The sequence below is a fragment of the Brassica rapa genome, chromosome A01, assembly GCF_000309985.2.
Source record: "Brassica rapa cultivar Chiifu-401-42 chromosome A01, CAAS_Brap_v3.01, whole genome shotgun sequence".
NCBI classification, from domain to species: Eukaryota; Viridiplantae; Streptophyta; class Magnoliopsida; order Brassicales; family Brassicaceae; genus Brassica; species Brassica rapa.
The window spans coordinates 22,140,447-22,153,737 of NC_024795.2; the positions used below are offsets into that span (position 1 = coordinate 22,140,447).

Sequence of the window (13,291 nt, forward strand, 5' to 3'; positions counted from 1 at the left end):
TAAATTAAATAAATAACTAATCAAATTTTACAAAAAACAAAATATACAAAAATTCAAAAAAAAAATCCCAAACAAAAACCAGAAACTAGAATCTAGTATCACCATTCAAGTTTTTTGAGAAACTAAATTCTATAGCAAAATCAAAAACCAAAAATTTAAAACCAAAATCTAAAAAGCAAAATCCAAATGCCAAAAACCAAAATTCAAAAATCATGTAAACAATTATCACCTTAATTAGCGCTTCGTTTTTTTAAGAAAAGTTTAGCGCTTTGTTTTAGCTTAAATTTTGGTTTACAAGTGTTTAAATCCTACCATACAGAAGTATATAGAACAATTCGATGGATGATGACAAAAGAATAAAGAACAATTCGATGGAACAATTCGATGTCCAGTTTCAACTCCGATTTTGCAAAGGCAAGCATAGCCGCAAGTGCAATATAGATGTATAATGGATCATCTAGACATCTGTTTTGGAATACCAGTCTAATAGGCTGTTTAATTATGTTGTATTGTTAACGGATGATGGCATGCATATTTATGTATTCTGTATTAGTATATTATCTATATATGGATAATGAACGCTGCCATTAAAGAATATATGATACTAGGTGTTTTGTCCGCTCATGCGGACATAATCATCTTACGAATACTTATTATTTTATGTCTTATTAATTCAAAAATCGACATTCTAAAACTCTAATTAGTGAACATGTTGAAGGAAAAACATTATGGTGAATTCTCTATTCCTCAAAATTTATTTTTTTTTCATTTTTTTCATTCTTCTAGTGGTCACCAACTGAATCTATAGTGTTTCACGGATTAAACTTAAACTGGTTTAAAGTAAAAGCATGAAAATTTGTTTTGAACTTAGTTACAAGTTAAGTTATTATTTATGATTTTAAATAGTTAAATCAAACATCAAATTATTTATATATGTCAAAAAAAGATTCATCAAACTATATATGTACTTATTATTGTGTCAGAAGTTTTAAAACACTCATATATTAGAAATAGTTTAGAAAATATCTTTATATAAATATTTTTGTTTGACTAATATTTAATTATAAACTGTTTTATATCTTATTTTTTTAACTTTATAATAAAAAATATTGCTTTCACATAGCAACACAATATATATAAGAATTCTCTTAATTTTAAAATATATTTTCACAATTTTATTATATTAGTTTATAATTAATTATTTAATATAACATATAAATTTTATATTATTAAAATAAAATGAGTGTTTTATTATATTTAAAATTCATTATTCATTACGGGTTTTGTGAAAATTAATAAATGCTCAGTTAAAAACTAATAATAAATCAATGACCTATATAAAAGTTTAAAACCTAATAAAATATGACAAATAAGAAAATAAGAATTTTAATATAACATACAGATTTAAATATTATTAAATCAATATTCGTTTTTAATTATATATAATATTCATTACAGATATTTTTTTTAATTAATAAATTGGTGATTCAGCTAAAAATTATTAATAAATCAATGACTAAGCTAAAACCTAATAAAAACATGACAAATAAGAAAAATTGACTAAAATGACAAATAAGCAAAATCAAAATAATTATATATCTAATTACATATTTTATAGTTATATTATTTAAATTAATAAATTATGGACTCAACTAAAAACTATTAATTAATAAATTAATGACTCAACTTAAACCTAATTAAAACATGACAAATAAGCAAAATTACCTAAAATTATGAAAATTATGATAAATAAGCTAAATCACTTCATAAATAATAGTGTAGATATATGGGTATGTTCGATTAATGAAGAAAGTACAAAAGAACAAAAAATATTGAAGAAGTTTACAAAAAAAAACTATATATATATATATATATATATATAATGAAGAAAAAGATTCTTTTGGTCGTCCTTGCATGCCTTACCGACATATCAAGTACATCAAGCGGAACCCTAGAACATTTGTAAACATTTTTAATTAACTAGTTGTTTTCAAATTTCAACTAGTATTTAATCAATAATTTGTGTAAATTTAAATTTAAATTTAATTTCGCCGGCTTGACTTCTTAATGAGAAAATTTTCTAATAAATGCATTTTCAAATTGAGCACTAGAAATCAGTATGAACCCCAAAACTCTATTACAAATATAAACCCTAAAACTTCATTTACCTCTTTTTTTCTTTTTTTAAACTTTGATTGCATATTTAAATGAAGCAAATGATGACATATTACATGTACAATCCTTAGTAAACCCGTATCAAATTCTAACCCCAGATAGGAAAAAGAAGCAGTCCCAACGTAAGTATCGGATAGTAAATTGACCCAATTAGTAAACCCATATCAAACCCTAAAACTTCATTTACCTCTTTTCTTCAAAAACTATCCGATTCTTTTGTATGAAAAATCTCCAAAGTCGCTAGATAAAATGATCATGTATATATACATATTCTATAATAGCTATCAATAAAAGTAATATAAAAAAAATCTCTAATCCATATGAGTGAAAGGTAAACGAAACATGCGTATGTATATGCATTATGGCTGCTTATACAAGAAAAGATACAAGACGACCTTGGACGGATGCAAGAGAAGAGACTCGGTGTACGATCATGTGCACCCGCAAATATTTTATGTTAATTATTTGTACAGTAAAATAAGAGAAAAAATATTAGAGAAATGAAAAATCATCTTCGTTGCATCCAAATCCAACTAATATATTTGATAATTATAAACTCGCCCAACCTCATATATAATTTGGATGGATCAGGCCGGAAATGCGTTACAGCCTTGCAGGGCTTTGGTAAGTTAGTTATATCTCTGTTGAACCGACATATATGAGTTTATATCGTTTTTTTAATAAAATGTAATGACTCAATAGGAGTCGGATACGTGTCACATTACAGCCTGATGCTTCACATATAACTGACAATACTATTGTTAAATGTTGGTAAACCGTCCAAAGATTTAAAAAAAGAATTAAATGTAAAGAATCTTGAGTATTCACACTATATAAAACTAGAAGCGGCATGGGAAGCTTGTGGTATATATCTGGCAATATTCGAAAAAGTAAAATATTTTCTTGATCTATTCGAGCTTCTTTCTAACTTATCTTATTTCTATAGCTCTCTTTCTCCCTTCTTCTAAGAGATGAAAAAAAAAATATATATCTGATCAACACGATGGAGAAACACTGTAAATTAAATGACAGTTTATTAGGAGGATAGTATATGATGTCCTTTTCTCGCAAATACAACTTAGCTTAGATTCATCATTAATTCCCACAATTAAATGGTCTAGTTCACACCTAAAGACCCAAAGCGATCATTTTCACCTCTACGCAAAGGATGAATAAATACTTTCACCTCTGATAATGATCTCTGAAAGGTAGCATACGGCTCCTAAAACAGTACTCCAGGCACCTGTACAGTAACATATATTCCTTTTATCAATGTGCTCTACTTCCTTATGTTTTCAACCAAGTCCAGCCATCAACATTGTCATGCTCTCTCTTTTTAGTTTTTTATAAAAATTCTGAGATAAAGGCTGGAAAGTCTTTTTTTTTTTAGGGTTGGATAGTCTATTTGTACATTTTTGGAAGTTTAGGTTTTACAAATTGATTAACCTATCCAATTCGAAATGCAACAGTATATATCTTGAAAGCTCGATGAAAGAAAAATCTAAACAAAGCAAAGAACGGCCTAACAAATTGAGTCTGATAATAGCCAACTCCATCAAATGGAAGTTGATTTACTGGTACCTACTAGACATAGCCTTCACTCTAAGTGCATCAACATTAATGAATTTATGTAAATGAGCTCTCAATATAAATATCTAAAACAATTTATTATGTGCGTAAAATTTAATGGTGAAAATATAAATCTATCAAGCATTAAAGTACGAGTGGCGTATGAGTCGCTTATCATTTTTTTTTGTAACTTAAACTTAGGCTTTCCCGTAACTCGCTTATCATTTTTAGTGTTTTCGAGTGAGAGTTTCTCAACTTTGTATCTTTTTTTCTCATACTTTTTACTATTTTATGATTATTTTTTGTAAGAAAATATTTTGAAAGACTAGTAATGCGGATGCTCTAAGTAGCTATAGAGCACAAACAAATAATGATTCCTGTCAATGAAAAGTTCAAAAGGATTTTTTCAGTTTCAAGAAAAAGTTTAAAAGAATTTTTGTTAAAATGACAAACCAGTTGTTATTCTAATATGATTTTTAAAATATTTTACAATATATTATAAGGCCATTGTTTTAAAATCATTTAAAATTATAGATTATAGAAGAACTTAAATTATTTTTACAATGTTAGACTTACAGCATACACAACGGTTACAATGTTAAGACTTACAGCATACACAACTGTCGTTTTTGTTTGAGTTTCTCCAAATAAATACAATAATAAATAATGAAAAAGAAAATAAATAATATAAAAGTAAATAAAATAGTGAAACTAAAAGAGTTTTCCCCACAAAAACTTTATAAAAAAATCTAAGGTCCACTTGGATTTCAACGAGTGGATTATCTGATTTAAAAATGAATAAAATATTATGTAGTTCTAATTCATGTGGTTTTCCTATCTCAGGTGGTGTTCTTTGTTGAATTTCTTAGTAAGAGAATCTAAATTATACGAATTTATATGAGATTTTAGAATTTCTTAACTAGAATCATATTAAATTTATCTTTTTGATAAAATAAAAACATCATCATGGTAAATTCTTAATTAATTTACCTAAAATCATGTAAAATTCAGTACAAAACAATCCACTTCGTTTTTTTCAAAAAAAAAAAGAACAATCCACTTCAAATCTTCTCAAATACTAAACTTTATACATCCTGGTATATAACCTATCAAAACATACAGACCCTTTTTTTTAAACTAATACAGAACTATACATGTACACCGAGTTTAAAGATTTTCACGTGTCTCGCTCCATTTTAGAAGATTTACCCCGATTATATGGATCATCTGTTAAGTTTTTTCCACATCAAATAACTTTGTCAACTTAAAAACTTCATGAAACACAAATTTTTAAATGTTAAAACCATGAAAAAGCGTTACATATGTATGCTGGGCATTACAAAACTCATTTGGGACTAGATAGATACCCTTAACAACATGTCTATTAATTTATAACGTATTAATTATCATCGCTATGTACGACAAAATAACAAGATCATTATAACATTATTCTATTTTGAGAATCTACATCGTGATTACACCCTACTGTCTGGATACTGGATAGGAACAAAAGTAGACCATATACGAAGGACTTTGTAATTGGTACGCTGTATAATATATAAACATTACCTGAAAAAGACTTAAAATAGTACTCTTATATACCACAAATAATAATTGTATCTAACACTAAATGGTTAAATCGTCTGTTGACTATAGATTAGAATTCATAAACGGCGTGCTTGGCTTAGCCATGTTAAATTTATTGTACAAAAGGATTATTAGTTGGTCATTCATGAATCGGGATGTGATCAGAAGGAGTTGAAATCATGCGGACCATATACTTAAATTATAAAATGTATTTAATTATTAATTATATATTGTCTAAATTAAATTTAAGGCAAACGCAAAAAATATTCGTCCCACTAATAGTTGGAGTGCCTCACCAACCAGCATGCTCGATAGATTCTAGACAACGTCAATTAATTCATTTAGCAAAGAAACCGTTCAAGTTATGCTATTATAACTTTTCAAAAAAAAAAAAAAAAAAAAGTTATGCTATTATCTTGTTTTATAACCAGACGACGACTACCATGTTCTCTCTTTTTTGTCAATAAATTCTTGATCTCTTTATGGTTTACTTCCTACCTGGATTTTGTCTTTGATATGTGGTGGGTAAAGCTTTCTTTATTATATCGCCACCCTTTAGGCCAATTAAAAAAAAAATCAATTAAGTAAAAGTTTCTTTGTTATATCACTACCCTTTAAGCCAATTAAAAAAAAACTCAATTAGGTTAAAACATTATAATAAGTGGAAGGAAAATTAATTAACATGCTGACTACTTGCTCGATTAAAACATTATAACAAGTTGAGCAAATGCCTCTATCCTCTATTTTTTCTCCCGATTTAAAAATCAGGATTATGTAGCTCCGGCTCGTCGGAGGCGTGTGAGAAGCCGTTCCGACGCCGGAAGCCTTTTTCTTCTACCTCAATCTCTTTTTTTCCTTTGCACGTGAGAAGCTCCAGCTCGGATGTGGATTGTTGGTTGTTGGAGCAGTGGCGCGGGGTTGGTGTGGTCTCGGTTTGAGAGGTCGGCTTTTAGGGTTTGTAAGGGGTCCCTTTAGCCCCTTCGTGGTACAGTGGCGCATGGAGGCAGTTCGGTGGGCTCGCCAACGATTCTTCTTGCCGGTAAGGGCTGTCTGGTGGCGGAGTTTTGCCTTCTCCTAGGTGTCTAGTTAAGGTCACCTCTGACCATTTCCGCCTTGAGAGCTTTGGAGTTCTGTTTTCTCAAAGGCGTTAGTAACCTCTTGTTGTCGGCATGTGATAGAGCTCGATGTGTTTTTTTTTTCAGGTGCTGCTCCGGAGCGGTGTTGGAGGCGTCGTCTATGGCGTCTTCAAGGCGATGTTGTGGTCTTCCTCTAAATCTCCTTTCTTCTTCCCGTCCTATTGATGCTGTCAGTCGGAGAGTTGTGTCGACTTGCTACCGACTGCTTCATTCTTGTATGAACGGTGTTCGGAGCTTGTTCCTTGGCACATGATCAGTTATTGTCTCTGCCCGGTTCTCGGAAGAGACGATCGACGAGGTGTTTGTAGTGTCTATGTTTTGTCAGCAGGGCCTCTCCTCCCTCGGTGGCTTGATTGGTGGTCGTAGAATTTTCCAGCGTCGTGCACACAGTTGTGTTCACGGTGATGTTGTTATTCTAACGCTTGGGCAAGTCTTAGAGTGTTTTCAGCTTCGATTTGTTTATTTATTGTGCCCGATTTTTGTTATTCTCCGCTTGGTCTAGAGGCTTTATCAGCTCCTTGCTCTGAGTTGTTAGGCATTATATGAGGTTGTGCAGCGGGTTTGGAGCAGTTTTCTCTGGGTACGACTCTTATATCTTCTTCTATATGCGTATGTGCGTAATTTCTGGTGAAAGTTATGAGTTCCAAAAAAATTTCCGGGAGTTAGCTACTCCAAAGATGGTATGGGACTTCCTGTCATCCGAAGCAACGAGGAGAACCTCACTGTCCCATGGTCATCGAATCCTAAAAATTTAAAAAGTGAGCTATCGGATGGGCTAGGTTTAGTTGGTAGGCAAAGATAGTTTTGTAATACACTTGGGAGCTTTTGTTCAAATTTAGCTTGTAACCGGATTAAATACCTTCGTTTTTCAGGTTGAATAAATCTAATTTAAAAAAAAAAAATAACCTAATAAACCTAAATATAAAAATGATAAAGTTATGTCTAATTAGGACGTTTGACCCACAAATTAAAATCCTTAACTGCCCCCACTTTTCCATGTACATTGCACACAAAACAACATGCTGACACGTGTAGTGTCTGTATATGTATAGGTATGTGTCTATATGAATACCTGTATTTAATAATGTATTCATAAATTATTATTATTTCTGTAAATTTATATATTCTTATTTTAGATTGTGAGATATCCATTCTAGTATATCATCAATGTTTATTAATATTTATAGAATATTTAAATTTTCTAATTTTTATTGTAAGTTATAAAAATCTAATTATTTATATGGAAACATGTGTTTGAAAGTATTTACAGAATTTTTTATAAATATTGAAAGAGAAATCTACTTTATAATTTGATGAAATATCTATTTAAAAATAATAACGGTAAAGCTCTTAACTATCACACTATCGTTTTAGACTATATTTAATCACCTTTTATTTTTAAGCTTAGATATCTCAAATTCATTTAAGAAATAGTCCGGAATCAAAAATAAATAAAGGAAAGACTCAGTAGTCGGAATTATAAATAGCCTGATTCCTGGTGTTCGTTTAGCAGAGGCATATACACACACAACACACACGCACACATACTCGAGAATAAGAGAAAAATTATCAAAGGATGAAACGCAAGAGATGCGAGATGGAAGAGGCAGCGAAGGAAAAGAAAATAACAGAGATTGGATCAGCCATTGAAGAACTCTCTGTTCTTTCTATAGCCAAGACCACAATAGTTACCACCGAAACAGAAGCCACCAGCAACATCATCAATCTACCATTAAAGCCTCTCCTCTCATTTTGCAAATTAATCATCCAAGTTCTTGGTATATATTCAAGAATCTATATTACAAAATGTTATGCAGTTTTTGTTTCTTTTCCATATTTTGGGCGGGTTATTATGTTAATTTAATACTTTAAAGAGTTATGTTCTTCGGAATCTTGCTCACTGTATTGTTTAGGTTTCTTAGCTTCTCCAATGGCTGTTCTTAATCTTTGTTGATTGATTGCTGCAGATAAGATTGGCCCGACAATGGCTGTTCTCCGACAAGACATTAATCAAAATATTCAAGTAATTAATTTTGTCTTTTCGTTTAATACGCCTAATAATATCAATTCAACATATAGTATATAATACGGATCATTTTCAATGCTCGTAATCACTTGCGTAATCAGTTCTAATTTTTGTCATTTTCATTATTATTGTCCTTTGTTTTACTGAAACACACAGTATTTTATGCAATAGATAGTTCAAAAAAAATCAACGTATAATTAACTAATTAGCATGATTATAACTAATTAGCATTTACACCAAAAAAAATAACTAATTAGCATGAATAAAAATGTGTTTCGACTCGACGGCATATGGACCCGTCTACACCTTTACGTTGCTTTCAGGGTCATTTTCGTCAGACTCTCTCTTTCTCTCGAATGAATGGACCTCGTTTTTTTCTCCATCCTCGTCTTTATTATTATTATTATTATAGATTTTATCATGTTATTTAAACCTATTATGTTTATTGAATTGGTGTAGAGATTAGAAGAGATGTGGGAATCTGATCCTATTATGTACTCAAATTTGGTTGAGATAATGAGAAAAGAAGCCAATGAAGGATCCTCTAAGAAGCCTAAAAGCTGTAGCAGAGCTACTCTTTGGCTAACCAGGTACTCATCTTTTTTGCTGCATTTAAAATATAATCCAAACAGGTTTGGTTAGGACCATATAAATATATAAACCAACAAATTTGTTGTACTCCCAAAATATTATAGAGCGATGGATTTTACATTGGCACTATTGCAACGGCTGGTCAAAGACATGTCACAAAACATGGAACAAGCGGTTGAAGAAAGTTATAATTTGACTATAAAACCATGGCATGGATGGATCTCTTGTGCTGCTTTCAAGGTATTATTTTATGTTAATGTTATAATTATAAATCGAGAAAAAAATGAATTATAAAACAAAAGCACAAATTTTATTTATTAACTAAACAATTTCTTGGAATATGTTTCATGTTTGTGCTTATGTCTTAAGGTGGCTCTTAAGCTGGTACCAAACAATAACACATTCATTAATGTGCTTGCGGGTAAAGGCGAGAGTCACCAGATGGTTCAAGATGATATAAGAAGTTTAATTTCTTTGCTCATTCCACTTGTAAGCCAACTCCATTCTATTTTGGTAAGATTTTTTTGTTAATAGTAAAACAGTGATATAGTTTGTGTATTAATTTCATTGTGATTAGTTTTGATTTTTCTGATTTTTTTTTTGGTTGCGGTAGGAACTGTACGAAGTGCACAAACTAAAGTCAACGTGAGAAAGAGAACGGAGGAAGACCTTAAGAGTATAGTTTGGTTGTAACATAGTTTAACTTGTAGCATCACTTTTCTGATGGGTTTATCAATTTTCTTCGAATGAGATATTTCATCTCGCATGCATGCAATGATAATTTTTTTTGAAACTATAATTTTCTTTTTTGGCACATGAGCTTTTGTTTATTTTACTAAAGTATACACACACCCGTCGTGATCATAGTCCAATGACATATAACTATTGTCCTATAAATTCTAAATAATTAATAAAACAAGTATATATAAATTGTAACAAATTATAAAAATTTGCATTGGAGTATTAATAACCATAAAATTTAGGGCCGATTCTAAAAGTATACATGAGTTTGTTTGAAAACATATATATAGTTCTATATACATGCTCATGCATGCACATAATCAGTTTCATGATGATTACACAGGTTGAGTCGCTACAAGAACACAACGTAATTCTGATGGACATTCTGACGGAAAATGAGATCCTCAGAATATTCCGACGAAATTCCGAGGAAAATCAAAATTTCGGTTTCCTCGGCATTTCCTCGGAATATACCGATGAAATACCGAAGAAATAATATTCCTCGGAAAACACCGACGAATATCCGAGGATATATTATAGCCGCTACAGAGCCTTTGGGAGATTTTAAAAATTCCGAGGAAATTCCGAGGGATAATAGGGTTTAGGTATTTCCTCGGAATAGTCCGAGACTTTTCCGAGGAAGTAGGGTTTATAAACCGAAAACAACGTTTTGCGGTTTGAATAACACTTATATAACCTTTATTAAGTGTCTTAGACTGATTATGAAGTCAAAAATTTGTTTCTTACCCTATAATAAACACTTTTCCGATTGTATGAACGAAATCCCCACAACATAAGAGAAACACTTATACACTTTAATGAACGGTAAAGGGAATACTTACAATTCGTTTTGAAATTTTGTTATTTCATGGTTTATGATCATCTATACAAAGATTCCTCAATGGTATGCATTGCATTTGTATAAGAAATGATATAGGGCAAAAAAAAATTGATGTTTTGAAACCCCAAACATGTGTTCCTCGGAATATTCCGAGGAAATTCCGAGGAACACTTGTTTTTCCTCGGAATTTCCTCGGAATATTCTGAGGCTTTTCCGAGGAAGTAGGGTTTTTAAACCGAAAACAACGTTTTGCAGTTTGAATAACACTTATATAACCCTTATTAAGTGTCTTAGACTGATTATGAAGTCAAAAATTTGTTTCTTACCCTATAATAAACACTTTTCCGATTGTATGAACGAAATCCTCACAACATAAGAGAAACACTTATACACTTTAATGAACGGTAAAGGGAATACTTACAATTCGTTTTGAAATTTTGTTATTTCATGGTTTATGATCATCTATACAAAGATTCCTCAGTGGTATGCATTGCATTTGTATAAGAAATGATATAGGGCAAAAAATTTGATGTTTTGAAACCCCAAACATGTGTTCCTCGGAATTTCCTCGGAATATTCCGAGGAAATTCCGAGGAACACTTGTTTTTCCTCGGAATATTCTGAGGCTTTTTTGAGGAAGTAGGGTTTTTAAACCAAAAACAACGTTTTGCGGTTTGAATAACACTTATATAACCCTTATTAAGTGTCTTCGACTGATTATGAAGTCAAAAATTTGTTTCTTACCCCATAATAAACACTTTTCCGATTGTATGAACAAAATCCCCACAACATAAGAGAAACACTTATACACTTTAATGAACGGTAAAGGGAATACTTACAATTTGTTTTGAAATTTTGTTATTTCATGGTTTATGATCATCTATACAAAGATTCCTCAATGGTATGCATTGCATTTGTATAAGAAATGATATAGGGCAAAAAAATTTGATGTTTTGAAACCCCAAACATGTTTTCCTCGGAATTTCCTCAGAATATTTTCATTTAACCGGGCAAACAAGCCGCCAAATATTTCGCGAAAATTGAAATTGAAAATTCCGAGGAAATTCCGACGGATAGTTTCCGTCGGACCCTAGGTTTTATAGACACGAAACACTTCTTCTTCCCCATTTCTCTCTTCTTCCTCCGGCGATCTCTCTCTTTTTCCGGCGATTTCCCCCTTCTCTCGCGACGATCTCTCCGGCGAATCCTCTCTATTCCTACACAAATCATGTAAGGACCCTATCCCACTCTCTTAGGTTCTATTTGTTAGGTTTTTAAGTAGATTTGATGATTTTAGAAGTTTTTTGTTAGATTTTTGTCAGGGTGATTGGTTAGGATTGTGATTTGGTTGGATAATTTGTTGTGTTGAATTGATTTAGAACTTTTTTATAAACTTTTTATTATTTTTGTATTTATAAAATCGATTTTGGATTTTACAAAACGTTTTTTGTATATAAATTTGATTTTTGGATTTATAAAAGATGATTTCATATTTATAAAAATATTTATATTTATTAAAACTAATTTTGTATTTATAAAACATTTTTTTGATTTATAAACACTATTTTATTATTTTTTGTATTTATAAAAACTATTTTTAAATATACAAAACGTTTTTTGTATATAAATTCGATTTTTGGATTTATAAAAGATGATTTCATATTTATAAAAATATTTATATTTATTAAAACTAATTTTGTATTTATAAAACATTTTTTGATTTATAAACACTATTTTATTATTTTTTGTATTTATAAAAACTATTTTGTATTTATAAAAAGATGATTTCATATCTTTAATTATTTATATTTATAAAACTTATTTTGTATTTATAAAACATTTTTTGATTTATAAACACTATTTTATTATTTTTTGTATTTATAAAAACTATTTTTAAATATACAAAACGTTTTTTGTATATAAATTCGATTTTTGGATTTATAAAAGATGATTTCATATTTATAAAAATATTTATATTTATTAAAACTAATTTTGTATTTATAAAACATTTTTTGATTTATAAATACTATTTTATTAGTTTTTGTATTTATAAAAACTATTTTGTATTTATAAAATGATGATTTCATATCTTTAATTATTTATATTTATAAAACCTATTTTGTATTTATAAAACATTTTTTTGATTTATAAACACTATTTTATTATTTTTTGTATTTATAAAAACTATTTTGTATTTATAAAAAGATGATTTCATATTTATAAAAATATTTATATTTATAAAACTAATTTTGTATTTATAAAACATTTTTTTGATTTATAAACACTATTTTATTATTTTTTGTATTTATAAAAACTATTTTGTATTTATAGAAAGATGATTTCATATTTCTAAAAAAAATTATATTAAATCTAATTTTGTATTTATAAAACATTTTTTTGATTTATAAACACTATTTTATTATTTTTGTATTTATAAAAACTATTTTTAAATATACAAAACGTTTTTTGTATATATATTCGATTTGTATATTTATAAAAACTATTTTTAAATATGTTTTTCAATTAATATTTATTAAAACTATTTTTAAATATGTTTTTCAATTAATATTTATTAAAACTATTTTTAAATATGTTTTCTATTTCAATTATAATTTTATATTTTCG

General features: G+C 29.3%; 1 protein-coding gene across 1 annotated transcript; it reads left to right on the forward strand.

The window, feature by feature from the left end:
• The first annotated feature begins 1,610 nt into the window (after positions 1 to 1,610).
• LOC103835298 (glycolipid transfer protein 3) lies at positions 1,611 to 9,900 on the forward strand. Its single transcript, XM_009111442.2, has 6 exons — positions 1,611 to 8,245; positions 8,435 to 8,490; positions 8,953 to 9,083; positions 9,189 to 9,324; positions 9,454 to 9,597; positions 9,698 to 9,900. The coding sequence occupies exons 1-6, from the start codon at positions 8,044 to 8,046 to the stop codon at positions 9,731 to 9,733; spliced, it is 705 nt and encodes a 234-aa protein (XP_009109690.1). The 5' UTR covers positions 1,611 to 8,043; the 3' UTR covers positions 9,734 to 9,900.
• The last annotated feature ends 3,391 nt before the right edge of the window (positions 9,901 to 13,291 follow it).

What these genes read in the sequence shown, in the direction of transcription:
- LOC103835298 (XM_009111442.2), top strand. Translation starts at nt 8,044, where the DNA reads ATGAAACGCAAGAGATGCGAGATGGAAGAGGCAGCGAAGGAAAAGAAA. An exon ending in ACATTAATCAAAATATTCAA is followed by an intron (nt 8,491 to 8,952) that starts GTAATTAATTTT and finishes GAATTGGTGTAG; the next exon opens with AGATTAGAAGAGATGTGGGA. An exon ending in GCCAACTCCATTCTATTTTG is followed by an intron (nt 9,598 to 9,697) that starts GTAAGATTTTTT and finishes TGGTTGCGGTAG; the next exon opens with GAACTGTACGAAGTGCACAA.